Source organism: Drosophila hydei, unplaced genomic scaffold, assembly GCF_003285905.1.
Source record: "Drosophila hydei strain 15085-1641.00,03,60 unplaced genomic scaffold, DhydRS2 tig00008119-arrow-pilon, whole genome shotgun sequence".
In the NCBI taxonomy this organism is placed as follows: domain Eukaryota; kingdom Metazoa; phylum Arthropoda; class Insecta; order Diptera; family Drosophilidae; genus Drosophila; species Drosophila hydei.
In genome coordinates this window covers 6,881,519-6,908,679 of record NW_022045830.1, presented here as the reverse complement: position 1 = coordinate 6,908,679, position 27,161 = coordinate 6,881,519, and the positions used below count along the sequence as shown (strand labels likewise).

At 43.0% G+C, this 27,161-nt stretch overlaps 6 protein-coding genes across 9 annotated transcripts; 1 reads left to right on the top strand and 5 right to left on the bottom strand.

Annotated features, from left to right (window-relative positions):
• Nucleotides 1-2,924: 2,924 nt before the first annotated feature.
• Nucleotides 2,925-4,197, top strand: LOC111602012 (pupal cuticle protein Edg-78E). The gene is made up of 3 exons (XM_023318906.2): nucleotides 2,925-3,110; nucleotides 3,179-3,426; nucleotides 3,487-4,197. The coding sequence occupies exons 1-3, from the start codon at nucleotides 3,099-3,101 to the stop codon at nucleotides 3,929-3,931; spliced, it is 705 nt and encodes a 234-aa protein (XP_023174674.2). The 5' UTR covers nucleotides 2,925-3,098; the 3' UTR covers nucleotides 3,932-4,197.
• A 2,227-nt stretch (nucleotides 4,198-6,424) lies between these two features.
• On the bottom strand, nucleotides 6,425-7,610 carry LOC111602024. The gene is made up of 3 exons (XM_023318924.2): nucleotides 7,574-7,610; nucleotides 7,274-7,504; nucleotides 6,425-7,213 (listed from the first exon to the last, which is right to left on the bottom strand). The coding sequence occupies exons 1-3, from the start codon at nucleotides 7,589-7,591 to the stop codon at nucleotides 6,425-6,427; spliced, it is 1,038 nt and encodes a 345-aa protein (XP_023174692.2). The 5' UTR covers nucleotides 7,592-7,610.
• Nucleotides 7,611-9,608: 1,998 nt separating this feature from the next.
• LOC111601996 (myb-like protein AA) lies at nucleotides 9,609-11,476 on the bottom strand. Its single transcript, XM_023318884.2, has one exon. The coding sequence runs from the start codon at nucleotides 11,446-11,448 to the stop codon at nucleotides 10,015-10,017; it is 1,434 nt and encodes a 477-aa protein (XP_023174652.2). The 5' UTR covers nucleotides 11,449-11,476; the 3' UTR covers nucleotides 9,609-10,014.
• A 1,705-nt stretch (nucleotides 11,477-13,181) lies between these two features.
• Nucleotides 13,182-17,182, bottom strand: LOC111601977 (mediator of RNA polymerase II transcription subunit 15). Of its 4 annotated transcripts, XM_023318859.2 has the most exons (7): nucleotides 17,017-17,182; nucleotides 16,802-16,960; nucleotides 14,922-15,510; nucleotides 14,754-14,863; nucleotides 14,307-14,669; nucleotides 13,753-14,193; nucleotides 13,182-13,558 (listed from the first exon to the last, which is right to left on the bottom strand). In XM_023318859.2, the coding sequence occupies exons 2-7, from the start codon at nucleotides 16,832-16,834 to the stop codon at nucleotides 13,244-13,246; spliced, it is 1,851 nt and encodes a 616-aa protein (XP_023174627.2). In that variant the 5' UTR covers nucleotides 16,835-16,960; nucleotides 17,017-17,182; the 3' UTR covers nucleotides 13,182-13,243. The 4 variants fall into 4 exon arrangements, with proteins under 4 accessions (XP_023174627.2, XP_023174624.2, XP_023174625.2 ...); XM_023318856.2 differs by lacking the exon at nucleotides 13,182-13,558 and having other exon boundaries at nucleotides 14,124-14,205; XM_023318857.2 differs by lacking the exons at nucleotides 13,182-13,558; nucleotides 16,802-16,960; nucleotides 17,017-17,182 and adding an exon at nucleotides 16,120-16,525 and having other exon boundaries at nucleotides 14,124-14,205.
• A 581-nt stretch (nucleotides 17,183-17,763) lies between these two features.
• Nucleotides 17,764-19,670, bottom strand: LOC111601974. The gene is made up of 3 exons (XM_023318851.2): nucleotides 19,249-19,670; nucleotides 19,108-19,196; nucleotides 17,764-19,047 (listed from the first exon to the last, which is right to left on the bottom strand). Exons 1-3 carry the CDS (start codon nucleotides 19,518-19,520, stop codon nucleotides 18,206-18,208), a joined length of 1,203 nt encoding a protein of 400 aa, XP_023174619.2. The 5' UTR covers nucleotides 19,521-19,670; the 3' UTR covers nucleotides 17,764-18,205.
• Nucleotides 19,671-19,839: 169 nt separating this feature from the next.
• LOC111601973 lies at nucleotides 19,840-25,221 on the bottom strand. The gene is made up of 7 exons (XM_023318850.2): nucleotides 24,915-25,221; nucleotides 24,692-24,785; nucleotides 22,881-23,163; nucleotides 20,986-22,816; nucleotides 20,429-20,916; nucleotides 20,221-20,362; nucleotides 19,840-20,154 (listed from the first exon to the last, which is right to left on the bottom strand). Exons 1-7 carry the CDS (start codon nucleotides 24,958-24,960, stop codon nucleotides 20,150-20,152), a joined length of 2,889 nt encoding a protein of 962 aa, XP_023174618.1. The 5' UTR covers nucleotides 24,961-25,221; the 3' UTR covers nucleotides 19,840-20,149.
• Between the last annotated feature and the right edge of the window lie 1,940 nt (nucleotides 25,222-27,161).

Here is a 27,161-nt window from a genome sequence, read left to right as displayed (position 1 = left end):
GGCATGTGGGGTTGGGGATGTGTGTGCGAGTGTAAGTGTGTGTGTGTGCACAATGCGAAAGAGTCGACATCAGCGTTGACTCGCTCGATTTTATTCAAACGCTCGACTGCATCTTAAATTACAAATAATCGCAATTGTCTGTGCCTTTCGGCTTGAATTTGGATTTGGGTTTGGGATTGGGTTTGGGTTTGGGTTCGGGTGGTGGCAGCAGCTGAAATAATTGAGAGACAACGCAAAATGAAGAGAATTGATATGTGATGTTAATATATATACACACATCTATGTATTTATATATTTTGCATGCAATTTGCTCAAAATGGATGGGCAACAACCCCTCAACCTCAATCTCAACCCTCATTATCATTGTGATTAACTCGCCAGAAGTGAAAGCATCAAAATAAAAGCGTTGCGCGTTGCACACAATAAAAACAACAACCAGCCAAATTCCAAATTTGAAAGAAAAAAATCAAGAGCGCAGCCCCGTTGTTGCGCTGGGTGGCAGTATCGTCACATCGGCATTAGGCGAACGCCTCGAAATCAAAAAGGCAGCTCAAGGAACTTGCAATAGTTTTTGATCGGACTGCCAAGCAAGCGAGCACAGGGCAAGGGCAAGGGCAAGGCTGGTGGGCTGGGCAGGGGTTGGGTAAACAACCCTCCCAACTATATGAATTGCTGCACCCTCTGGCTAATCCAAATGAACAGAAACGTAACGCTGGCTGCTGCCCCAGTTCCTGGCCTTCATCAACGCCATTTGCTGTTGTTGTTTGTCAACTGATTTAATTTCCTGAACTGCCGCCGCTGCCACTTTCCAAGTGCCCGATTCTGCCCGCCTGCTGTGAGAGGGCGTGCCATGTTTCTGGTGTGTGTTTCTGGTCGCTCTAATGACAATAACAACGATGGCGACTTGCAAAAGGGCAAACTCAAACTCAGTGCAATTGAAATGTTTAGCACTTCAGACTCTAGCAGACCACATGCGGCTGCTTAGTGCCACACAAACGATTCCAGGTTGAGGCCTAGTCCGATGCGTATGCACATCTATATGCAAAGGCTGCTCATTAAAATATGTAAAGCGGTCTTAGATCGTGTAATTATCGCTAAGTACTAACACATATGCACGTGTCGCCAGCAAGGCGCTCAAAACTGAGCCATTGGCCATAAATTATGCAAAAGCTGGCGTGGGTGGGCGCTCCAAATGCACCAGTGCAGCAGCTACACAGACTGTAACATATGCAATTCAGCAACAACAATTGCTGCCAGCTGTTGGCCATAAAGCAGCTCAAACAATGCCTTTTACTGACGGCTTCTCAAACAACGATAAATTATTGAAGCCAAGCGCAAAGTCAAACAAGTCAAAGACATTGCGCCAACTACAACAACATCCAAATCCACATCAACATCAACAATGGCAAAAACAACTTCAGCTAAAAGTATTTTATGAACCGTTCAGAACTGTTGCCAAGTGCTGACCACACCACAAAGCAAAACTTGTACAAAAAGCTTAGCTCATGATATAAATCAGCATTTGCGATTGTTAATGCCTATTTATAATACTAACCAGCAAATTCGAGCACAACAGACAACATTTACAACAATTGCAACAACAGCAACAGCAACAACAACCAATGAGCAACACCCGCGCTTATTGCATGTAATCGCAAATTTCTTAATCCTAATCCGACTTGTGGCTCGTCAAACATTCAAATAGTTCTGTTCAGCACTTTTAATACTCTGGCAATAAAACGAAATTATCAAATAGAATAGCTTGTAATATTAAAATGAATATAGACTATGTTATGTAGAGTTTTGGAATTGTGAATCTCTATCTCTCTCTCTCCCTCTCTGAATTAAGTAAAGTATTATGAAATGACAAATCTCGACAAACCAAATTAAAGACTAAAAGTGTCGTAATCTCATTAATTTATTATATTGATTGAAAATTATTTCAATCATAATTCTAATGCATAAGCAATGTAATTTGCCTACTAAGCACTTAATTCAGGAATACAATGTATGCAGCTAAAGCACAACATGGAAATTGAACAACTTGTAAGCTAGTTGGTGTCCCCTACAGTTACTTACATAACAACCCATGCTTAAATTAATAGAGGAATTCGTTAGAAATAAGAAATATTTCATCAAAAATGCAAAAATGTAATTTCAGTTAAGAACTAACAAATTAATTGTTTTATGAATTTAAATTTTACTATTTCAAAATAATAATATATATATATATATATATATAGAGAGAGAGAGAGAGACAGTGGCAAATTATAGTATAAACAGAAAGTGCATACAGACTTCAGCATTTTGAGATACAAACATCTCCATAGATCTGCTTGTTTGTTTGCAGTTTGTTTTGGTTTTTGGGTTGGGTTGGGGCTGGGATCTGGTCATGTGCAGTCAATTGGTGAGCGTTGCCAATTCGATTGGCCAAATGAAATGATTGCCACAATATTTCATCATGCAGTGCGCTGGCAGAACATCGCAGCAGGGATATCAGTTGGCATAGAGTATCGGGTATCGGGTTCGGCTACAGTTCAGGCTTTAACTTTTTTAATGCACAAATAATTAAAAAATAGTTTAGCTTCAGCATAGAAAGCAAAAGTGGACGTTAAAAGCGAAAGAGCGCAAAACTGGTAAAACAGCTTGCCGCAGCGGCAGCAGCAGCAACAACAACATTGAGAGTTGACTTATTGGAGCACTTAGCTCAATTCTTGTTATTGTTACTGTTAATAATACCAACACAAACAAACACAATTACAACAACAGCAACAGCTACAGCAACAGCAACAGCAACAAGTCGACCAGCTACCGCCTAGGCGGGCCATGAGTTTAGCCCATGCCGTAGCCGTTCCAAGGTTTTCCCAGCTGGCTGGCACTATAAAAGCTTGGGCGGCACCATTGCGGAAGGCAGTTGACTTACAAAATCCATAGCCGTCGGTCTGACACTCTGGCTAGTGTCGCATTCGATATACAGACAAATCTCCTTGTTAACGGACTATAACAGCGTAAAGGCAGCAAATCGCGTGTGATTCCGACTCCAACTCGTTCAGCGTGCAGTTTACGTAGTAGCTTATCAAGGATAACCCCAAAACAAAATGTTACGCTTCGTGAGTGTGTGTGTTTATGCGTGTGTGGGCTTAGCTAATGGTTATCTTTTTGTCTTTTGCTGGTGCAGCTCGCATTAACAACACTCGTGACCCTGGCAGTGGGCCAGAACTATCACCAGGATCCTAAAACGGCTGCCATCATCAGTGAGCAGCGTTATTTGTCAGGCGATGGTAAATTCGGTGCCGCCTACACACAGGAGGATGGCATCAACTTCAAAGAGGAGACAGACTCCGACGGCACACGTCACGGCAGCTACAGTTATGTAGATCCGTCGGGACAGCGTCGCACCATCTCCTATACTGCGGGCAAGAATGGGTAAGAATTCAATTCACTTTAAAGCTAATAGTTTATTACAATGTATGTTCGCTTACATAGCTTCCAAGCTTCTGGTGATCATTTGCCAGTGGCACCACCCGCACCACCACAGCCTGTGCCCACCGCCGGATATCAGCCACAGTCGCAGTACCAGCCACAGCAGCAGTACCAGGCCCCAGCACCTCAGGCCTCATACCGCAGCAACGACTACGATGATGGCTCGTACGATCCTCGCTACAATGATCCCGCCTTCGGCCAGCAGCAGCAGTCATATCAGCAGCCCGCTCCTCAGCCACAATACCGTCCGGCGCCCGTGCAGCCCGCTTATAACCCGGCTCCACAGCCCACCTATCAGCAGCCTGCCCCACAGCCACAGTACCAACAGCCACAGCAGCAGTCCTATTACACGACGACCACGCCCAATCCTCACCGCTTCTCGCCGCCCGGCAAACTGTCGCTGAACCGCACACCCGACGGTTTCACCTACTCGTTCAACAAGGTTTAAGCGATGGAGAGAGAACCACATAGATTGAGCTTGTTTCTATTGTAATGTTACGTAATCTTTCATTTATTCACAACCAACACGAAACACTCCTCTCTCTCTCTCACACACTTTCTATCTCTGTCCTCTATCTCTCTAACTGTCTGACTCTTACTCTTTCATTTCTTAAACTCTCTCAACCACTTACTGCTGTTCCAGTTCTTACCTTCATCAAAACTCTTTTGTGATATGTTTAAGAAAGAAAGTAAAAGTGTTGCAAAAATTCTGCAGCAGCCTAATCTTATATATATGTATATATATATATATATATATATATATATATATATATATATATATATATATATATATATCGTACCTCCTATCTACGAACCTGTATGTAGTATGTCTAGCAGTTTTTGTTTGTAATTTATATAAAGCTACTTCTCAATGCTGTTAAATCCAACTCTACTCTCCTAATGTGAAGCGAAACCAATAAATTTGTAAGTGTGTTTGCGGTCAAAGATGATGAAGAAGAAGACGTTGATCAAATGAATTCTATAAATCTTTCAATGCTAGATCGTAATACCCAGCACGGGCCACGGGACGTATTAGCAATTTTTGTATTTTGTATTTTGTGTTGTACCATAAACAATTTATATAGTCTTTTAAGCAATACACAATATTTCATACGTACCGCTAGCAACTGCTTATCTCTTTTTATTCGCAACAAATTTGTTTTTTTACTTTGTTTCGGGCGTGTGGCGTTTACGAGTAATTTAATTTTTAACAGATTTATCTAAACACCTTGCCCGGTTGACGCCCCCATGCACATTGCACAACCAACGGCTGTTAGACATAACACATACTAGTACATACATTGGGAAACAAGTTTCTGCATCGATTCTATGCAACAAACAAGGAAAGGCAAAAAACTGGTTAGGCATTGGCACAAATCGTGGCCAATTGTGCAAAAAAGAAAGAAAAAATAGAAAAAGTTAAAAATAAAAATAATTTGCCACCAGCTGAATTCCAATGAAAATCGAAATTGAATATCTCCCACACCTCCCGGCCAAAGAACCGGCAATGGTATGTGGAGTCAGATCCGCATTGCTATTTATAGAGATAGAAGTACTCCATCATAATGCGGTATCTAGCTTGTTAGCTAATTGTTTCATATGTCATATATATAACGTATAACATATCTGTCAATTAGCTCTACTCTAAATGCTGCTATTAGAATTGTTTTAGAGTGTTATAGTGTACGAGGTATATTTCTCTCTAATTATGATATTAATTTAGTTACTGAGATAAGTATATTTTTATAATTATAAAATCACTCAGTAGCTAGATGAATGCTACAAATACAGTAAAATATACCTCATACACATTAGCAATCTAAAACAATTCCCATATCGATTGTCTGTTCTTAACTTTATACGTAATAATTTTACCTTGCTATATGCTCACATTGCTCAGCCATTCGATTTGCCATGCTTCAGTTGCTTTATTGTAATTCATTAAGTATGCACTAATATTTTGAGCAGTTTGCTCAATTATATGCCCCATCGATTTGCCATGTCGAATCGCAGCTCGCACTACAGTTCACCCCGCCGCGGTTCACCGCAACAGGTGTTGACTGTAATCAAGTTAACTTTTCACTTCTGTTGCGCGCATTCTTTGCACCACCTCGTGGCTTGTGATTTGCTTTCAAGGTCAGTTTTGTTGTGGCTGCGCCTCGAAGTCCGCTGTTGCGAGTATGGCTGTTGAAATTGTTCAGTCAATTAAGAAAATCAATTTTGCTTTTGTTTTCGTTATACTCACTTATTTTATTTTTTGAATTTTTGTTGCCATATTTGTTTATATATTTATTATTATTGTTGTTGTGGTTGCAATCGTGTGAGTTGCGCAACTGCGGATTTTCGATCAAATTTGTGAAAGAATTTGTTGTACCTACCTTTGGGATAAGCTAAGAATGAGTGTCCCGATTTGAAACAGGTCTTTTGATTTATTCTTTTACTTACCAAAATAAATACATTTATATTAATTTTATCATTATTGATTTAAAAAAGTAAAAGCTAAAATTGGTGTCAAATTTGGAAGTTAAAATAATTAGAAATTTAAATATATTTTTCATAAATCCAATGGCTCTATATAATTCAATAATAAACTCACTGATATATGAGTATATTTCAAACTTCAAATTATAAACTTCTTTCACTATCTAGCGCCATCTAGTGTTGGAAAGCATATATACGAATAGTATAGTAATGTTTTAAATCCATAGGTGGCGCTGAGTAGCGGGCGTTGCTACTAATAGCATAGACAACAACCAAAATAGCTAAATATTTTAAACATTCTCAATATCTTTTCTCTCATCGTAAGTTCCTGTTAAATTTAAACACAGATTCCTATATTTACATAATTTACATAAAAGTTATTAGATTATAAAGTAAACATATTAAAATACATATTTAAATAAGTACATCATAAGTTCTAAGCCATATTTTTTATGCTGATTCACACATTAATCACCAGCGCAGTCGATCTATACTTCCTTTTCGGCGTGACAATGTGCTTCGGTTTCGGGGAACGCTTTAACACAACGCCAGGCGGACGTCTGTGTGGTCGGCTGCCTTTGGGCGGCGATGGCGGCGGATGCTCGCCACTGAAATTGTTGCTGTGCAGCGGACCAGGGCCGGAGAAGTTTGGTGGAAAGGTTTCAAAATCTTCGATATCCAAGTCGGGCCGCGGCTCATGTGTATTGGATTTTAGGAATTTTTGCAGCTTCGGATTATTGAGCAACTGTAGCTTAATAGCGTCGTCGAGCAGCTTCTGCTGATCTTCTAAAAAAGCCTCAATCTGTTTCTTGGATGCTACGCTCTTATATCGATCATGATTTTTCGAAAGCGTGGGTACATCATAGTCATCGTGATCCGGTTCGAAAACCCTGTACGCAGAATGAGCAGAAGAAGAAGTTGTCTTCGGGGGTGGCACCAAGTGGAAAGGGTCTGCTTCCGATTCATATGCCGCTGGCGTCCACTTTGTACGCTTTGAAGGTGGCTCCACAGCCGGTTCCTCACCAGAATTACCATCGGATGTAAATACCGGCCGCCCGCTGCTCTTATAGGGCGTTGTCGACGCATATTTGTGAGGCTTAGAGTATTGCGAACTGGGGTGGGCCTTCTTGGGAACCGTAATGGGATGTTGCACGCGTATTTGAGTACCTATGGTGTACTCGCGACTATCCTGGAGCGTCTCACCCGAATACTCACCCGAGTAGCGCTCGCTGGAATAGTCATCCTCTTCCTAAAAGTATGAAACTATTAGTTGGCATTCAAAACGTTATGTGTTGTCCCTGTAGCTAACCGAAGTGTAAGGCCTGTAGTGTGTCTTCTTTGGATATTTGTTCGTGACATCGCGGCGCTTGCTCTCATTGATTTGCAGGTCAGAGCGATAGCCAGGCGGTCCACTAGATGCAGACATCAAGCGCACGGGTCCTGGTGGACCCACCGAACTGTAGTAGCTGCGCCGAAAGAAGGATCTGGGTGGCTTCATTCCCGATGTTAATGAGCCCAGCAGTAGTGCAGCTCCCAGAAGCTGCAATGGAACAAATTACGGATTAGCAAACCACTTTAAGCTTTTGCAGCCAAAAGAGTCGTCGCTTACATTCCAGCAAAGTCGCATTTTGTATGGGTCTTAGGAGTTCACACTTAAACTTCACTCGCAGCGGCGATTCACTAGGTTTTTCGCTAACGTAACAATGAAATAACAAAATTACGAAATTGATTTCAAGTCCGCTGAAAGTCTTGCGCAGCCGCGTGGTTTAAACGATACTGAAAGTCTTGGCAATGGACACAACGGTTTTATGCCAGCTTCCTTCCTATTCCAACGAACCAAACGCGCTGCCGCAACATGTTTTGCAACTAGCCCGAAGACGACAACTGTGGCCAGCAAAGAGAGAAAGATTGAAATCTGCGCACAAGTGAACAACTCACGTTTCACGCATAGACCTGGCCAACACTGGGAGGAAGCTGCGGCCCCAAACACAACTCGACTCGAGCTGGTGGCAGGGGCTATGGGATGGCCAGCGGTATCATCATTTGCATATCCAGTAGGAAGTGGAGCAGGCGGTATAAATAAAATGTTGTTTATGGCTGTAATTGCAAGTAACTATAACCATTTGTTAAACGTTGAGACTGGTTTGGAATGCGAGTCTTATTAGCTGGCCAACTAAGTAGAGGGAGGTAGCGGTATAGCCGACCTCAAGCGAATGGCTCTATCTACCTCTAAGATCTGTTTTTTTTTTGTTTGTTGTTAACTGGTTTAAAGATGTGCCCACTGTGTGTGTGTGTGTGTGTGTGTTACCCAATAAAAGTGGTTGCTGCCACTTGCACTTTTTTGGCGGTTCGCTTGGCCTGAAGTTCAGGTTCAGCTGTGCCAGGAAATGCTGGCAATACATGTCTCGGCCTTTTGGTGCTCAAGCTTGGACTACTTTCTAGCAAGGCAGGATGCGACACAGGCGCAATGCGGAAAATGTTTTGTTTAATTTTTTTTTTTCGTATCTCTTATGTTTGGCATTTTGGCATGGTAGGTGGAAGTGGAAATTGGAATTGGACAGTGTTCAATTGCATAACATTTCATCACGCGCCATTTGCACAACTGTTGGCCAATGTTTTCCGTTACGCTTATCCTGTTTCGTTGTTGTTTTATTCATTTTGCAATTTGCTTTTGTTTCTTTTTTTATATTTTTAAACAATTAAATGCATGCCCCTAATGAAATAGTTGCTTAATGTCACTTTGATTGATGCATTTGGTGTTGCATATATAATTGGCCAATTAATGCTGACTATGCGCAGCATTTTCCTTCCATTTTCTAGCAAGGTCAAGCTCAAGTTCAAGACGCACGTTGCACGACAGTTCCAGCAGCAGCAGTTGGTGCAGCACAGAAAAAGGTGCAGCTAACATTCGCTCGTCATAATTTCCGTTTTCATTGTGAACGAAATTAACTCACCTGGCCGGCTAGCTGTCTGCTGGCTGGCTAACTGGCAGGCCGTCTAGCTGGGCAGCTGAAACTGAGCTTGTTTCAAGTGCCGTTAACTGTATAAAGTTCAGTCAACGTATTTTTGGTGAAATGAACATTTAAGTGAAAGGCTCCAGTTTCAGCTTCAGCTGACAGAGTCGCCTCTAGCAATCCCTGACTGCCTTTGGTCATGCGACATTAAAGCTCAGTCTAACTCAACTATAAATTACACTAATGTGCACTAAAATTCATTTACTCACTTTATTTTGTGCATAAATTAATTGTCTACTCTCGAATTTACAGAAGCATTTTATTGTTACTCCAAAAGCTTAGCAATTTAAATTTAAATTACATCTATTTAAATTTTTGCTTTCATTTCTTTGTAGTTTGATTTGAAGCTACGGAAATCCTTTCAATGACCGGATTAAATGTATATGTATATCTAATTAATTACCAATGCTTAACTCTTAAAAAAAAAATTTTAGTCCAATGTGTTTCAGTGACAAGAATTCGTTAATTATCTCTAGAGAGAATATTTATTTAAGGTCTGCTCAAGCAACGATTGCTTTAAATCAAACGAAAGCTGCCTTATTTTGTTATGATTAGCATTTTTATTATTCTTTTGTTTTTAGCGGACTTAACTAGCTAAATTAATACATTTTGACTGCCCAACTAATAGCAGCAGCAACAGCAACAACAGCAGCAGCAGTAGCATATGTGAAAATTATATAAGATTTGTTGTTCGTTTTTAGGCAAGATCATTAGCACTAGAAATAATTCATAGTCATTGTTGGCTGGCGTGTGTTTAATTTGGTGCGTTGTGGGTGAAGTCGACAACGACAACATCAAGAAACAAAACAAAAAACAATGAGACATAAATCTGTCGCTGCTGGCGTCGTAGTCGTCGGCGTCGCAGTCGCAGTCGCAGTTGCAGCCGCAGTCACAGTCGCGAAGCGGCGGTTGATGCATTCAATTAACGTGACACGACGCCAACGTCGAGTTGCATTCAATAAACACAAATATCAAATATCGTATGTTATATATGGTGTAGGGTATATGGTATGTGTACATATTTATAGACGCTGCTTCAGTCTGGCAGGCCGACGTTGATTCGCTGCCCGGCCGAGCGACGGGCTAGCGCAACAGCTGAAGTCGACGCTGACGCAGCACCCACGTCGACGACCAAAGCGTCGCCGTTGAAGCAGAGGCTGCTGCGCAGGTGTTTGCGTGGGTCAGAGGGAGATGTCGCCTCCGCAGCAGCAGCAGCATTATCCACAGCAGTCGATGTTGCTGCTGTACGTGTGTCATCAAAGCGTCGAGCTCTCATTGCTCCCATCGCTGCTGTTGTTGTCAGCTCCGGCAATTTGGGCAAGATTTTCCGTGAGCGTAAGCTGTTGCTGTTGCTGTTGTTGTTGTTGTTGCTGTAACTGTTGCTGCTGTTGTTGTATTCATTATAATTATTATGACTCTTTTTATTATAGTTATTTAACGACTTTGTATTACGACCAGTTTCCACATATGGACCTGGGTGCTGCTGCTGCTGTTGTTGCTGTTGCTGTTGGCCGCTTCCTGTCCGCATATTTGGCAACGACTGCCTCAGCTGTCGACCCTCAGTTGGATCCAAGCTATCATCATAGTAGGCATATTCCGCTGCCTCCTCATTATAGGTGACATGTTTCTTGGCTGGCGCTGAGCTGCGCATGCGCAGCTGCTGCATGCCATTGCCCATGTAGTTAAGCAGGGACTCGTCAGGGTCCTCAATCCAGGGCTGTTGTTTGAGTATTTTCTTGGGCGCCATCATAGGTGGCCTTTGAATCGACTCATATGTCTCCTGCTGCTGCCAGTGTTGGCCATCGTTGAGGGGCTTCTTCGTGACCATGCGCAACTGGGGCGGTTCACGTTCCACGCTCAGATGACGTACGTTGTGCTTCACCTGCAGCTTGGGGCTGTTCTTTGAGTTGAGCTCCACTTCGCGCTTGTTGTTCATGTCCATTTTGGGACGACGGACATTGTTCTGCGTGGTATCCACATCATTAGTGTTGACGTAATCGTAGAACTGTATCTTGGAGCTGTAGGCTTGTTTGCGTCTCGCTGCGCTTGGGTCTATCTCAGCTACGGTCTCAACTGCTGGCAGTGGATCTACATCTGTGAGCTTGGGCGTAACTTCGCGACGTGTTCTGTTCAGCAAACGCGATTTGCTGTTGCTGTGGCTCGGCTGCAGATTGTCGTAGAACTGTATGGATGACTTGGCAAACTCCTTGTGAAACATTTGGCGCGTGTTCACGTCTGGAGTTTGCTCAGCTTGCAGTGAGTTCAGTTTTTGGCTGGCTGTTAGACGTGGGCGTTCGGCGCCAGACTCCAGCTGCAGACTATTGCGTCGCTTGACACGTGTCTCCACGGCGCTATCCACACGCGTATCGTCTGGCCAGAAGAAGTGCGACTCCTGACGATTCTGTCCATGGCCGCACTGCCTCCCCTCCATCTTGGGCGGCAGACCCGTGTAGAACTTTCCATTCAACATTTGTCCGACGTTGTCCGTTCAACTGCGAATTCCGACTGAAACTGATGCAAAGAACGAAAACAATCAAGCGGCTCTTGGCAGCTGCTACTGCTGCTGCTGTCGTCGACGTCGACGTCGTCATCTTCGTGTAGGTGTTCAAGTTTGCTGCGTCGCTGCGCTGTCAGCTCAACTAATTTGCAATTCTTGCGAAAAACAACATTAAGAAAAAAAATCATTTGAGCATTTGAAGTGTTCAATTTATTAGCGACTGCGCAGCTGATTCGACGCCAACAGCGACTGCAACGACGAGTTTCCGTTTAAGGTCAACTTGCCGCATTTTTCGAGCCAGCGAAAAGTTGTTTTTCGTGCGCTGCGTTGACCAAAAATTAATGTTTTTGGATCTCAGATTTGTGCTGAACTGAGCTTCACATAGTCCACCGCCAAGTTGTCTTGTCAATTAAGTCAAACAACTCAGTGAATGAAAAAGTCAGCGAATAAGTGGCTCAATTCTCGAATCGCAATGGCCGAGAACAGCTGCCAATTATTGTTGGCCCGGAATGGAAGTAAAGTTTGAACATGGCTCGAGTAGTGACAATAAGTTTTCTGTACGTTGGCCAACAGGTCGTATGCGTAATATGAATTGTTGTGCAGAGAAGTTGGAACTGATAGAATGGATACATACTTTAGCTAAAGAAGTTTCAACTTTGGAACGTTTTCATAAATTCAAATTTAAAATTGAAATTTTATAAAAGGTAAACAGAAGCTCTCTGTCTCTCTCTGTGTACCTCCCTCAAGAGCATGATAAACTAAACAAGCCAATCAAAATTTTGTTAGATTTTATTGTATTTAATATATTTTCAATCATTTTTCACATTGTTGCTGTAGTATTTTGAATGTGAGTATCATTGAAGGACACTACTACACTACTTACATTATGACATAGGTATTTTCTGCTTGTCTTTCTTCTGTTTTAGACACAAATATTGTATTGCTGTTAGCATAATTATAAACAATTGATTTAAACGCGTACTATTTTACATATACATTCATGCACATCGATTCTTTTGTTACATTTATTTTGTCTTAAGAACTGAAGATGAGTTGAAGAAAAGTTGAAAAAATCTCTAAATACGAACGAAATATCTCAGTTGAATGGCTGCTCTATGTGGGTATTATTGTGTTTTTTAGATTTCAATGGATATGTAAAATGGCTTAGACTACGTAGTTAATGGTGTTTGCATTTGGGTTTCATACACACATAAATCTTACTCTTATGTGTATTGGTATATTTTCTTAGTTATGGATTTTTGAAACTAATCATTTAAAAACGATTTTTATTTCAATTTAAGAAGCATTACATGCGAAAACTTTTTGAAAACTTCTCTCGGCTGGCATATGTTATTTTTTTGTTTGCTTGTTTTTTTTATCTCTTAAATTTAAACATATACTTAGGTGTTCTTAAATTGCATTTTGGTTTTTTTTTTGGGTTTTTTGTTCAGTTATTTTGTTGTTTTTTAAAAACTTTATTTACAATTTGTATTTAGAGCTGCTTCTGAGCTGAGAGGCTAATTGCAAACTTGAAGACGGATCCTGAGGCAGCGCACTTTCCTATCCACTTATCGGGCCAGCAAGGCAACTGCCTTTCTCCCATCGCATCGCCAAATGACAGTTATGAGGCGGCATTAACGGCCGATATCTAAATCGATATCCAATGTCGATATTCAGGGGCCTGGCTAATGAAGCAACGCCTCGAGCTTACTTAAATTTTCCGCATCATTTTCGTAGTACTTAATGAACAAATCATGGCGGGACTCGTTTACTGTTGCTGCTGCTGCTGCTGTTGTTGTTGCTGTTGCGGGGGCAGCATCGGCGACATTACAATTATGTTGGCTGTGGTGGCCTGGCCATATTCGAGCTGCTTCTGCATGGCAATCCCATCGGACTCCGGTGCACGGGTTATAACACAATACTGATTGCCGTTGTAGGTGACGATCGGCACGTTCATGTTGCCGGCAGCATCGGCAACATTGACGCCGATGGTGTTGCCGGCGTGTAGACCAGTCAATTGGGCCTGCATGTAAGTGGCCGCTGTTGGGGAGTTGGCAATGATGTGCGAGACGGGCACTGACACCTGGTCGGGAAGAAGGGATGAAGGGATACAGATAAAAAGATACATAGATTGTGTGAAAGTGACAAAAATTTTCATGCTGATGGCGTGTACTGTTGCGTGTTGTTGTTGAATGGTGTTAAAGGTAGTTGTTGTCATATTTGTTGTTGTTGTTGTTGTTGTTAATAACTAGTTACTTCATGTCCCTGATGAGCGACGCTGTTGCTGATGTTGTTGTTGCTGCTGCTATTGTTGTTGTTGCTATTGCTGCTGCTGTTATTATTATTATTGTACATTGGCGCGCTGGTCTGAGCTTGTTGCTGCTGCTGTTGCTGTTGCTGCTGCTGTTGCTGCTGCTGTTGTTGATGATGTTTTCTGGCCGCTTTCTTGCCGCTAGCTACATGTTGTTGCTGCTGTGGCTGCTGCTGCTGTTGCTGATGGTTGGCATTGAGGATCATCTGATTTTGTATGATTATCTTCTGGTTACGTGCATGTGCCTCCATTTGCTGGCTGTTGTTAAGTATTTGGTTTCGGTTCGCATCAATTTGATAGCCGCGATTATTGCTGTTGTTGTTGCTGCTGCTGTTGTTGTTGTTGTTGTTGCCGTTGCTCTTAGCGATGGCGGCTGCTGGTTTTGTGGACTCTACGACTAACCGTTCCTGTTGTCAATACTGCAAGGATCAGAGAAGGCCAGTTTAGAGCCGCACCGATACTAAACGCTTATGATGCCCTAGGCCCCGCTGGCCGGTAGGCTCAACCGACATTTGCTCACCTCCAGATGACTCTTGGCATGAATGGACCACTCGTCCCTGCTCGAGAACATGCGCCCACACAGCTCGCACGTCCACGATAACTGCTGCTGGTGATGTGGTATGATGATGCCTGGAATCGCTGTCGGCGCCCCCTGCGCTGACTGCACAATGATATTCTGGGCGGCTACCTGCACAGCCTGTTGCTGCAGCTGCAGCTCCAGGCTCTGCTTGTTGTCTTCCGGCGGCGGATCCGGTTGCTCCTTCTTCTTAACCATATTGTTTAGCCGCTTACCGAGCGGTGCGATATTTGTGGGCGTCACGTGCTTGAACTTGTTCATATGGATGACGAGCTTGTCCCGGCGAGCGAAGGCCTTATTGCACACCTGAAATGGACCAAATTGCAACAGATTAGTGGCTGCCAGCAACCTGTGGGGCAATGAAGCCGTTGAGTCTAGTGCTGCTTATACTTCACAAATATAGGGCTTCTCGCCGGTGTGGATACGCATGTGTATGGTCAGCTTGTCCTTGCGCGCCAGCCCCTTTCCACAGACGGTGCACTCGAACGCCTTATTGGTTGCTGCAAAGGATCAGGATTGTAGTCAGTGAATGTGTAGCGTGCAGCTGTGTTTACTCACTTTTTGATGGATTTGTTTTGCGCACGCCGGAGGAGGCTTGCTGCACCTGTTGCAGCGCCTTGAGCCGACTGGCCGGATGCATCGAGCCACCCTCCACATATGGCTCAGTGAAGGGTATCAGATTCGGTTTCGGTATGTTGTAGGTGAGCTGTTCCGCCGCTGACCAGCTACCCAGGCTCTGCAGCACACGCACTCCACCCTCGAAACCCATGCCGTCGTCGGGCACCGTAAAAGTGCTGTCGCCAGCGGCGCCAGCAGCGCCACCCGCTGAGCTGGAGGAACTGATCTGTGGCACTTTAATGGTGGCCGCATAATGTTGCTGCTGTTGCTGTTGTTGTTGTTGCTGCTGCTGCTGCTGTTGCTGTTGTTGCTGCTGTTGCTGCTGCTGCTGCTGTTGCTGCTGCATGTTGCCATTGTTCTGGCTGTTGTTGTTGTTGTTGGCCGTGGGCGAGCTCTGCTGCACAGAGCTCTGTTGCTGCTGCTTGAATTGGATCGCCGCCTGAGCCATTTGCTGTTGCACGGCCATGTGCGCCTCCAGATATGCATTCTTCTGGGCCACCGTCATCTTGTCCATGTTAACGGTGCCGTCCTGCGAATGAACCAAATGGCAATGAAACATTGAGTCAAGTCTCTCGCTCACATTCCGTTCCGTTCCGCTTCGCTGCCACCCCTAAATGGCCGCGCGCAAGTGTTGCGAAATTTCACCAGCCGCCACCCCCAAACGAACGCGCTCAAAACAGCCTGCCCTTGCGCAAAAATTTGCGACTTGAGCTTTTGCTCGGGCGGATTTTCAATGCTGGTGCGGGGCTTGGCGCTGCCTCTGGTGGTGGTGCTGCGGCTGTGGCTGCTGCTGCTGCTGCTGCTGCTACTGCCACTGAAGCCGTGCGTGTGTGTGTGTATGCCGGCCGTTCTCCCTTTGGCGGTGTTTCTTGGTTTGAGGCTTTTCCGTGTCTGCCTAAATGTATTTAAAGCGCGCCAGCGAAAGTTAAGCAAAATATTAGCTCTTCACACACTTTGGCTTAAATGTTTATTGCCCGCTATTCACAGTTGGCTAATGCAGCAGCCCCAAATGCGAACTGTGCCTCTTGCCCCACACCGCGCACACTATTGACATTTTCATTGGCTCAGTTTCGTAGCTTTTCTTTTGCCTGGGTTTCTTTTAATTTCTTTTTTTTCCTTATTTTGCAATGTTGCTTACCACAATTGAAAATCAATAAAAAGCGTTGAGTTTTGTACAAGAATTTGTGTTGGGTTATCTATAGTGTTTGCTCTTCTTTTTTGCAGCTCACAACTTTTGGTATATTTCAGAATGTTATACGAGCTTTATTTTTAGCTACTGCTGTCGTCGCCGTTTACTTCCTCGAGCCAGTGCTCAGCGCCTTTTGTTTGTGTATGTATTGCGAAACTGATTTGGAGTCGACTCGCTCAGTCGCCGTTACCGTCGCCGTCGCCGTCGGCGTTGGCGTCGCAGTCGCAGTCGCAGTTGCGGCCACAGCGAGCTCAATTTGAGTAATTATTTGTTATTCTTCAACAAGAATCAGGAACGGAACGTGCGACGATGACGACAACGACAACGACAACGACCACGACGAAGGCAGCGCTGGAGTCAGAGTCAAAGGCAGACAGATACTGAAGCGCCTGAACTTGAGCGTAAAAGGCGGAAGTGTAGCTAGAAAAAAAGGCATTGCATACCACTCGGCGCACTGCCTGAGAGCTTTCTCTCTCTCGCTCCGCCTCACTCTCTTTCATTCTTTCGCTCACTAGTTTGATGGTGGTTGTTGCCGCGGAACAACTTGACAACGAAACAGCGTCGTCCGCGTAACTTTGACAATGACAATAGCGGAGGCCGCTTATCAGTAAAGATGTCTTGGTTCACTCACCTGAAAGTCTATGGTGGCCCGGACGGCCTGCATAGAGGCGGCATAGTTACGCAGTATATGCTCGTTGCGCACGCAAAGCTGGCGCCATTCGTACAAGTGTTCCAAGCGGTCGAGGCACTGCTCACATATGTGCTTTGGCAGATAGTCGTCCTTGGTTATCTGTTAAAGACCACAAATAAATACGAACAGACACACACTTAGGCACAGCTACTCACACTCGCCTGCAGCAGACTGCGCAGCTTGTAGAGCAATTGGCGCTGTTCCGCCTGCGGCTCAAAGATATGCAGCTTGGTGGGTCCATGGTGTATGCCACACAGGCGGCACAGCTCGGCAAAGTTGCTAAAATTGAGATCCACATCGTGCAGCTGCCCCTCCTCCCCGTAGAGGTGGCTCTCATGTGTTGCGCCTGCATTGTCTAGCAGGTGTTGCTGCTGCTGCTCCAGTTGCTGTGCTGCTGCTGTTGCAGTTGAGTGTTGTATGTGCGACTGCCGATTGTTGATGTTCAACATCACGAATTGCGCGCGCTTTTACTGTAGCTGGTTTAAGTAGTTGCTGCTGCTGTTGGTGCTGTATCTACATATTGTCCGCAATGTATTACTGATTGTAGTTACAGCTGCATGTATACACATACTCATAGTTCGTATACCTAGTGGTGCTTAGTTGACCACCCTCCCACCTGATTGAAGTTGGAAAAATCGATGGAATTGCACTATAATTTATTCAACCACAACAACAGTAATACTAATTGCTGCCAATCAAGTGATTGCCAATTAACTTGGCTGGCCCCTTACAAGCACTGCGCGCCCATTTAGCCATATTTTAATCCCTTATAATTGACATACATTCGAATGAACACACAAAGAGACACACGCTCGCTTACTCACACACACACACACAAGCACATACATGGGGCATGCAACACATAGAAGCATACAACAGATCACAAATGCTTTTTATTTGATTTTTTTATTGAACACTTCGAATGTGGAAAGCACAAAATAAAAACGATTTACGGGATAAAAACTGCTAATGCTTACGATGGGTCGCTGTTGCTGCTGCTCTTCCTGTTGCACTGCCACTTTGCCACTGCCACTGCCACTACCACTGCCACAGTTGAACCACTCTCGAGTGTGAGTGCAACGAGTGCTGGTGAGTGAAAATTGCAAGCTATGTAGCCTGCAGCCTGGGCACGGCGAGTGCGCATTGCAGGACCTCTGAAGGGAGGCGTCCAGTTAGGTGGGCGATTGTGGGGCATTGCATATCGTTGGTTCGTCCAGGTTCTTGTTTGGGTTGTTTGGGTGTTTGGTTGTTTGGCTTTTTTATGTACACCAGCAATTTTTTGTTAGAGTAGAAATGAAAACAAAATGTTTGGTAAATCATAAAAACGCGGGCAACAGGTGCTGATTAGCCTTCAGCTTCTGGTGGTGGTTCGTCAGCAGCAGGTGGTGCCTCTTCAGCTGCTGGTGGTGGTGCCTCTGCAGCTTCTTGTGGTGCCTCTTCAGCCGCTGCTGATGCCTCGCCACCCGGCGGTTCCTCCACATCAGCCGCTGCTTTGTCAACTGCCTCGTCAGCTGCTGGAGCTGCATCAGGTTGACCTCCTCCTAGGTCAGCGTCAACTTTTTGTTCTTTTCGTGGCGGTGTGGCTCCCGTCGGTATACAATCGGACAGCGAAGTACTACCCTGTTCGAACATTGCAAATTCGTCTTCACCAAATACATCAGGAAACTCTTTCTGCTCGGACTGCTCTTCCACAGCCTCTTCGTACACAATGATCTCCTTCCAAATAATCTCCTCATCGACGCATACAGGTTCATCACTCTGCGGCTCCACACGTTTATTAAGATCTATATCTTCTGTACATGGCTCGGTGTGGTCGAATCCACCACAAGTCACACAAGATGATGTAGTTAGTAACAGCGAGCTGTGCGGTGAAGTGCTGGACAGCACAGAGGTAGTGCTCGAAATCTTTTCTTTAGGCTTGGCATCCTTATCTGCCGACTTGTATGTCATGGTAGTCTGTTGCGACTTCTCCTGCACGCACAGATCGGGCACCAACTGGCACTGATTGGTGATCTGCGGCACGACGGGATTACTGCGCATCAAATAATCGGACACACGGATCTTCCAATCCTCCTGGCTGCAATCAACATTCTGTAAAATATCGTAGATTTCCGAAAGCAATGGCTTCAGCATTGGACGACAGCGAAAGCGATTTTTATCGAATAGTTCAATGGGCTCGTGGATATCTGAATAAATTACAAAATCAACATTAGAAATTATTGAGATCTGTGGCCTGCAAAACTTACAGTTCGGAAATATAAAGGTTATTTCGCGGGCCACACTATTCAAATGCTTAGTTACGTGGATATTGCGTTCCAGCTCCGAGGCGGTGCCACTAAAGGTCAACTAATTCAATTCAAATTGTGTTGCAATTGTACTCAACTTACAAATAACATATCATAACATTCAGCAGGTCCTGTACTCCGTTCTCTTTGGTAAGTATAAAGGCCTCGGAAACACCCTTAGAGAGTAATATCACCTCTAGCATGAAACCCTTCTCATCCACAAAGTCTGAATAGAACTCGGCTGCCAGCTCAGGCGAAAAATTTAACTTGCGACTGCCCTGTATCTGAAATCCGGAAGCTAACACCTTCAGCAGCACCGGACGACGCTTCTGCATATAGTCCGGCTTGATTATAAGCAGCGTGTCCTGAAACATTCTTAATCACAAATATAAATTATGGTGTATTTCTCAAAGTGCTTCAAAATAAATTTCAAACATGCGCACTGTTTTATATTTTTCAAAGATTTATTTATCAGATTTTATTCTCGTTTTCATGTTTTACACTTTAAGTCGACTTATGCTACACACACTTTTGATACTCGTTTCTTTATTACGTAGGTCGAACCAGTTTGATTATTCGCAGACTGTTCCGTTTTATCGGTTCATATGATATATTTTCTTAGGATTGCAGCAATACTATTATAAAGTGAATTCACGTTTACGTGGTTTATAAAAAGTACATGACCGGAATTGGCGTGTTTACAATTACAATTTTTATTTAATTTAAGCCCGTTCGCATTTCCTTGCTAAAATCAATCGATTACAATTCTCGCATTCTCTTTTTAACTATCACCTACAATTTCTTTCTCGACTTAAGCGCAATGTAAAGTAATTGAAAATGTGAAAAAAAAATTATAAATTTGGAGAAGAGTAAGTAATTTCAGATCATTTACAGTCACAATGGATTAAAACATGTAAGCAAATAAGTAAAGATATAATATATATTTATATAAATCGTGGCGCTTCTTTGCGACACATCACAAGGCCGTTGCGTTTACAACATTTTAAGCTGTAATTAAAAAATTAAATAAATTAACGAAAATGAATATAATCTCTTCTCAATCATCCAATATACCTGAAATTCTGGCAAAGGCCAATGCGGACTTCTCGTTGTCGAAGCATTTGCCTATCTCAGCACAGACGTGCGACGAATCGACATAAGGACTCTCGGACAGATTCATAATGCTGTAGCCATAAATGGTGATCATTTGGGAGCACTAAAATTTAAGCATAAAATAATTTAAAATACAAAAATGCATCAATATCCTATAATGTCTACTTACAATGCTGTAGTACTTGGCTGGCAAGTCCTCGCAGGCTTGTGAGATCATGTCCTGTGTGGTCATTTTATCATGATCCTTCTGTGAACGGAAGAAGGGAAACAGGGATTGTGCAACGCCATGACAAACACCACACTCAATCACATCGTCGGTGACGGCTTGGCTAAAGCAGAGCTGCAGTTTCTGGCACACCTCTTTCGGTGGCACCTTGCTCAACAGACTAATAATGGCCGAGGCGTAGCCATCGACAAAGGTGTCACATTGCTTGCGTATGGTGCTAGGCAGTCGTTCACAAACTACGCGAATGGCTTTCTTGATTTCGTCCTGTTCCGTTTTGTTCCGTAACTCCGTTTCCAGTTTCGTCATTACAAATTCACACAGTACACAGGTGGGCGGTTCATCAACCTTAGTTGACTCCAAACGCGACAGCCTATCGACCTGGTGCTTGGGCATCACAATTACATCGTATTTCAAGGCCTCATCGATTTCAACTGATAATTGAGAGCGAACATAAATTAAGTATATATATAGATTTTTAGGTACATATGTTGTGCACTTACGATCCTCCTGCTCACCGCCCAAACACATGCCAATCTCAGTGCAAATAATTTTGGGTTCCATCTCCCTCAGTAGGAGGTCGGCAATCTGATCACCGTGCTTGTCAATGAATTTATGACACTTGGTGGCCAATGGTTTTTTAAACTTATCGCAGGAGTGCTCTAGGGCATCTTTAATTTCTGACTTGGTAGCGTGCTTTCCGATTCTCTTCTCCACTGTTTTGACCACCTCTTCGCAAAGCAAACAATTCGGTGCAACGCCGAAGTCCTTGTCAAAAGTAATCTGTATGGGCATCTCGTTGCTGGAGTCGATTTCATTAGCATCCATATCCTCACTGTTGCTATTGGACGACTTATCGGTTTCTACGCTATCTAAAAGGCTGATGCCCATTTCGTCCAAATAGTCCTTGGTCTTGGGACACAATTTCAGCTGTACACAAATCTCTTCTGGCTTGAAGTCAGTGATAAGCATGTCAATAAGCTCATTGGAGTAGGTGTCTACAAAGTCCACGCACTCGTCACGCAGTTTGTTGGGTAGATGCGTGCAGAGGCCGTCAAGAACCTTTTTGATATTATCCTTGGACTTGTTGTCGCGTATCTTTATCTGAGCCTGCTCAACGGCAAACAAACAAAGTGGGCATGTTGGCTTGTCCTGTTGATCACTGGATACCGTTTGTGGGTGGAATACCTCGATATCATCATGATTTTCAACGTTGCGTGGACACATCTGCATCATGGGACACACGCTGCGCGGATTCAGACCCTGGATAAGCAGTGCAATGACCGCATCGCCGTACATTTCCACAAAATTGCGGCATTGACCGGCCACTCCGTGTGGTAGCTTAGTGCAAATGTTTTCGACAGTATGCTTAATTTCGTCGTCGGTAGCAGGCGTGGCCAGGGTTTCCTGTATAAAATGCAACAAATACTCGCAGATGGTGCACATTTCACCACCCTGCACAAGCAAGCCAGGATTGGCGGCACCCATCAAATGATCAATCGGCAGCTGCATGTCCATAATTTCTTTCTGGCTAAATTTGGGCTCGTTGGCGCCCAACTTCTTGATAGTGACGTGCACCTCGGCGGGTGCAATAGCTGGCAGCAACGGCATAATGGGCGCATCATGGGTCAGATCCAGGCCCTTGGGGCAAACTCCAATGAGGAAACAAGTGCCATTGGCATCCAGATTATTGACTAATGTACTGTAGATGACATGATAGTACTGATCGACAATACTTATGCACTCATCCTTGAAGCCACGCGACTGTTTGCAGAAGCCCTCAAGAACCTGCTTAAATTCCGTCTCTGTGGTGTTTGCTACAAGTACATCACGCAAATGTTTTACGAGCTGCTCGCACAGCGCACAGGGAATATCGTCGTCAACGCCCTCCAGAGTAGTCAGTGCTTCCGGTTCCTTCACATCATCCTCGTGTTGATGGTAACGGGCCGCACACACGCCAGACAAATGGCACAGACCATTTGTTTTTAAATGCTGCTGAACATGCTCGTACATATCATTGAAATAGGTCAGTACCAAGTTGGCGCAGCCATCGGAGAAACTGGACATGGTGCCGCACCAGTGCAGCAGTTGCTCCACCATGTTGTCGCGATTGGAAGACTCGAAGTTGCTCTGCATCTTGCGAGTGAGCAGATTGCAATTTCCACAGGAGAGCTGTGTCAAGTCGGTCTCCTTGTTGACCACCTTTTTGTTATCATTATTATCGACCACTACTTGCTCTTCCTTAAGCGAGCCGTCCAGAGCTGCCTGATATGCGTTATGCAGCAAGTCATCGATGCGAGCGCTGTTGCATAAACCAGCTACAGAGCAAACTTGCTGCAAGGGAAATAAGTAAAAAGTGAAAAGGAAACGTTAAACGTATATTTTATCAGCTACTCACATCGGGATTCATCTGCGAGGACAACGCCTCGACTAGATCGGGAATAAAGTTGTCAGCCAGGGTAATGCACTCCTTTCGCACTAGCTTGATGGGTATCAGGTTGCAAGAGCCCTCAAAAACCTCTTTAATCTCCTCCTCGGTTTCATTGCTGCGCAGCTGATCGCGCGCCTGTGTTACCATATCCTTGCATATCTGACAAATGGAATCGGTGTCAACGGGCACTATTCGTTTTTCCCACACGGTCTGAATGCAATGACGGGTAGCCTTGCAGTCCTTTGCATTGCTGCCAAATGAAAAAATGCCGTAACGATTAGCCAGCTATACGAGAAAAAAAATACAACGTCCGCAATTGGGAAAAACAAATGCATCAAATGACCCGCATTCATAATCGCTTTCGCGCAGTCAGCAAAGATCAGAGTCCAAAGCATTGAATGAACCCTCGCAACATAAGCTAGTTGAATGCACCCGCAGCAAATATTTCATATACACATTCAGATATCGTTTACCAGACTGCGAGGATTATGTTTATTTGCTTAACCATTCAAAACAATAATCTGATATTGCTGTGAACACTTAACGAATTATATATATTCCCCAAAAATTTCTGTACAATTTATGAATTTTGATTTTCATTATAGTCTGTGGGCACAGTAATGTGCTAATTTTTATTTAACAAACAAATATTGTATACTGGACAAGATAAGCAGACATAGTCGTACATGGCATATAAATATATTATATAAGTTTATAAATGTATGTATTTATACATCTGCGACTTCTTGTTGCAAAAAATTTGCGACGTTTTTTGTTAATATTTACAATTTTCGTTTGACAAGGAAAACAAAGACGAGTTAAGCGATCTCGTGTGCACATAAATAAATTAATAAATAAACAAAGAAATAAATGCTAATGGAAAAATACTAAGTAAAATGGATTGATTGCAAAAATATTGTCCAGTGTATGAAAGCTGAAACGCTGTTTACTCAAGCAATGGCGAGAAAATGCAATTATTTGTTGGCTATGGCGTGTTTATAGCGGGTATAACATATAGCTCTTTCAACTTAGGGCAAATATATATATGTATTATTGCAATTTGGATTAGTCAGAAATCGAAGTAATTTTCGTGATAAGAGAGCGTCAAATGTTAAATGTGGTATATTCAGTTCCATCTATGACGAATAGTTCCCGATGTCTCAGCGAAAGTCGGACAAAGAGCAGCCCTAAGATGTGACCAGGCTTTACTTAAACATGATTAGTCATCAAAATTTGCGGCTTATTATGCAGTTTACAGATATGTTTATTCACTTGCGCATATGTAATCAGTTGGCTGAGCTGGAATTGGTTTTGTTAATTGAATTTAAAACGGAATCGAAACGGAAAACAAACAAAAAAGACAACGCTTACAAAGAGAGTGACAGACGAAAGAGAGAAACTGACAAAGGGAGAAAGAGCGAGAGAGAAAGAGAATGTGTGCAAAGTGTAGCTAAAGTTTGCACGTATGACAAGAATTCACGTAGAAAAGAGGAATAATGCTAAAAAAAAAAAAAATAGAGCAACTGTAAACGGCATAACAAAGGTTATCGACGGCACAAACAGTATGGCGGCTCCGCCTTAGACTCCGCGCTGATTGCCTTCCTTATCAAACAGTGCTTCACAACGAACAATAAAAACAGGCAAAGAAAAAATGACAAACCCACAACGGGTTAATAACTGCGTAGTGGCTATTGTTTTAAATATTTATTTAATGCAAGCGCGGGAGCTGTTTTTTCTTGCCGATGACAAAGCGTTTTTGCAATAGATTTTAGACTCACCTAAGATTGTCACACCAGTAGGAGGGGCCCCAGGTGCATTTACTGGCACCAAGCAGCGGCTGCTCAGCAATTGGCGTCGACGAGACGCAAACGCCTAAAATGGCAAGAAAAACACAATGACATATTGAATACCAAAATACGTACATACATTTAAGTATATGAAAATATCTATTGGCCAATATTAAACAAATACGCAATATTTACTAGCAACGTCACAACTTACCAAAAACAAACACAGCCAAAATGGCCAAAAGGCCTGCGTTACGCATCTTGTTTTGTAGGTGTGTGCTATTAGCACTTGTGTATATTATTGGGCTAATTTAACTTTTACTTGCTCTTTTAACACTCCAGCTGCAACTGCAACTGCACTGAATGAATATTTGATGATTAATGAGGAAAACGAATTGCGTTTGCTTTGGTTTTGTTAATTTGCAGTGTGACCAAGTTCGCAAACCAAAAAAATTCTATCGATATGCCTACACAAAGTAAGCCGATAGTTTTTCACACAGTCGCAGTGCTGGAGGTTCGGCCAATTTAATTTTAAATTTCTCTTCTCAACATTATAACAAAAATTTATCAGATGACATTTTAGTCAACGTTATTTTATTTATAATTTTTGCATAAATATTCCTTTAGTTCATATCTCTATTATATCGATAAAGTTAGATGGAGTCCTTTTTGTCGTAAAATGAATTAATCGACTTGCTAATTCAATATTTTGCTATTAAAAAACGTAATATTTACTCAGCAAATACACTAAATATTTCCATAAACTTTACATAGGGCTGCCCTATAGCTGAAAAACTGTCAATGGCGCTACCACATCGTTAAATTATGTGATACCTAAATGCTAGACATGCATGTGGACGCGGGTTCGAACCCAGCTGGGATTAAAACATAAAAAACTTTTTGATTGTTATTATTTTCATTAGAAAAAAAAATACAATAATTATACCACCAATATATCTTAAATTACTAATGGAAATATTTGAATTCAGCCCTTGATAGGGCAAAATGTGTCATATCATCAGGTATTCATTTAAGTGTTAAATGTTTGAGCTTTGTTTTAATTGTTTTTAAATGCTTAACTAAATAAATTATGGCAATAACCATCGACAAATGTTCTTGAACTTTTGCTCAAGTGTTTAGCTCTCGTAAATGTTTAACCACACACACATGCAACGCTCAGCGTTCAACCATGCATTCAAATGCTATTGTAATTATAGCCAACAGAATTCTAATAATTGATTGATGTTTGATATAAGTTTTTTACATCGTAAAGTTTTTCATCTTGGGAAAATGCATTTTAATTAGCCGAAAAGTTCACACAATATGAATATAAACAAATCTTTGCTTATCAAAATGCAATTTTTCTATTAATTTGGAAAAAACTGATTTGATGTGGGAATGTTTGAGCATTCTCAGTGGCTGCTGCTGATGTTGTTGTTGTTGATATTGAGCTCCCCAGCTGAAAGTCGAGGTCAGCTAGTGGCCGCTGTTGATTGAATTGGCAAGCGAAATGCCAAATGCAGTCACCGATCTATCTAACCAATATGTATAAAAATCTGTGTCAAGCCGGCGAAGGAAACTTGAAACTCGACTTGGCCTGGCCAAGGTTATGTTGCCAGCCAGCTGCTGGCGATGGTATTTAGTTCTTTACCAGATTTAATTGCAGCAGCGCCAACAAATTGAAGCTGCATTTGACCATTGACAATGAATTGCGAGGTAATTGACAATGGGTAGGCTTTTTAGAATTTATCTAGGCATTGTCTAGGTTGAGCTAAAATTTGTTTCATTAAAAATGCATAAAAACTTTAAAGGGGGAGCCTAGTTTTCACACGGTGGAGAGTTACCATTGCCAAAGACCAGTTGGGTTTTGGGGGAGCTCGGCTTCAATTTTTGATGGTTCGTTGCGTGACATACTTAGTTGGCGACGGACCGAGAGAGATTGTACGCTTGTAACCCTAATTACGTGCGTAATTACGAACGACCAGCCAACGAGACACAGTTAGAGAAACCTTAAGTGCGTCACATACACTTTTCATCTAATAGTAAATTGTTTTATTAGGTTGTAAAACTTGTGCAACTTCCTTCATCTAGTGGTATAATCAGCCCGACGGCTGCAACTCGAGTCGAGGCGTGTAAAGCATTGCTAAGCTGCCAAACGGCAATCATTACCGCCGGATTATTCTTTGCCTAATACTGTTGCCCTGAGACCAAGATCAGAGCCCATGCGGAAATGAACTTGACCTTATCGACGATGCTGCCAGCCCCACAGCAAGCAACAGTTGCTAGCACCACTAGCGGTTATGCGAATGGCGTAAAACAAAACTTGAGTTAATCAATTCAGCTGCAACAACAACACATTTTAGAGATTTGTTCGTATTTGTGAGTCAAATTTGCTGCTGCGGCTAATGATAATAAACCAACGGAACACCACAGCACCAATAACAAAGGCCAGGAACCAAAC

What these genes read in the sequence shown, in the direction of transcription:
- LOC111602012 (XM_023318906.2), top strand. An exon ending in TATACTGCGGGCAAGAATGG is followed by an intron (nt 3,427 to 3,486) that starts GTAAGAATTCAA and finishes TCGCTTACATAG; the next exon opens with CTTCCAAGCTTCTGGTGATC.
- LOC111602024 (XM_023318924.2), bottom strand. An exon ending in ACTACAGGCCTTACACTTCG is followed by an intron (nt 7,214 to 7,273) that starts GTTAGCTACAGG and finishes TCATACTTTTAG; the next exon opens with GAAGAGGATGACTATTCCAG.
- LOC111601996 (XM_023318884.2), bottom strand. Translation starts at nt 11,448, where the DNA reads ATGTTGAATGGAAAGTTCTACACGGGTCTGCCGCCCAAGATGGAGGGG.
- LOC111601977 (XM_023318859.2), bottom strand. Translation starts at nt 16,834, where the DNA reads ATGCAGGCCGTCCGGGCCACCATAGACTTTCAG. An exon ending in AGAAGCCCTATATTTGTGAA is followed by an intron (nt 14,670 to 14,753) that starts GTATAAGCAGCA and finishes GGTCCATTTCAG; the next exon opens with GTGTGCAATAAGGCCTTCGC. An exon ending in ATGCCAAGAGTCATCTGGAG is followed by an intron (nt 14,194 to 14,306) that starts GTGAGCAAATGT and finishes TATTGACAACAG; the next exon opens with GAACGGTTAGTCGTAGAGTC.
- LOC111601974 (XM_023318851.2), bottom strand. Translation starts at nt 19,520, where the DNA reads ATGTTTCAGGACACGCTGCTTATAATCAAGCCGGACTATATGCAGAAG. An exon ending in AATGTTATGATATGTTATTT is followed by an intron (nt 19,197 to 19,248) that starts GTAAGTTGAGTA and finishes GTTGACCTTTAG; the next exon opens with TGGCACCGCCTCGGAGCTGG. An exon ending in AACCTTTATATTTCCGAACT is followed by an intron (nt 19,048 to 19,107) that starts GTAAGTTTTGCA and finishes TAATTTATTCAG; the next exon opens with ATATCCACGAGCCCATTGAA.
- LOC111601973 (XM_023318850.2), bottom strand. Translation starts at nt 24,960, where the DNA reads ATGCGTAACGCAGGCCTTTTGGCCATTTTGGCTGTGTTTGTTTTTG. An exon ending in TTTGGCTGTGTTTGTTTTTG is followed by an intron (nt 24,786 to 24,914) that starts GTAAGTTGTGAC and finishes TTGCCATTTTAG; the next exon opens with GCGTTTGCGTCTCGTCGACG. An exon ending in CAGCCAAGTACTACAGCATT is followed by an intron (nt 20,363 to 20,428) that starts GTAAGTAGACAT and finishes CTTAAATTTTAG; the next exon opens with TGCTCCCAAATGATCACCAT.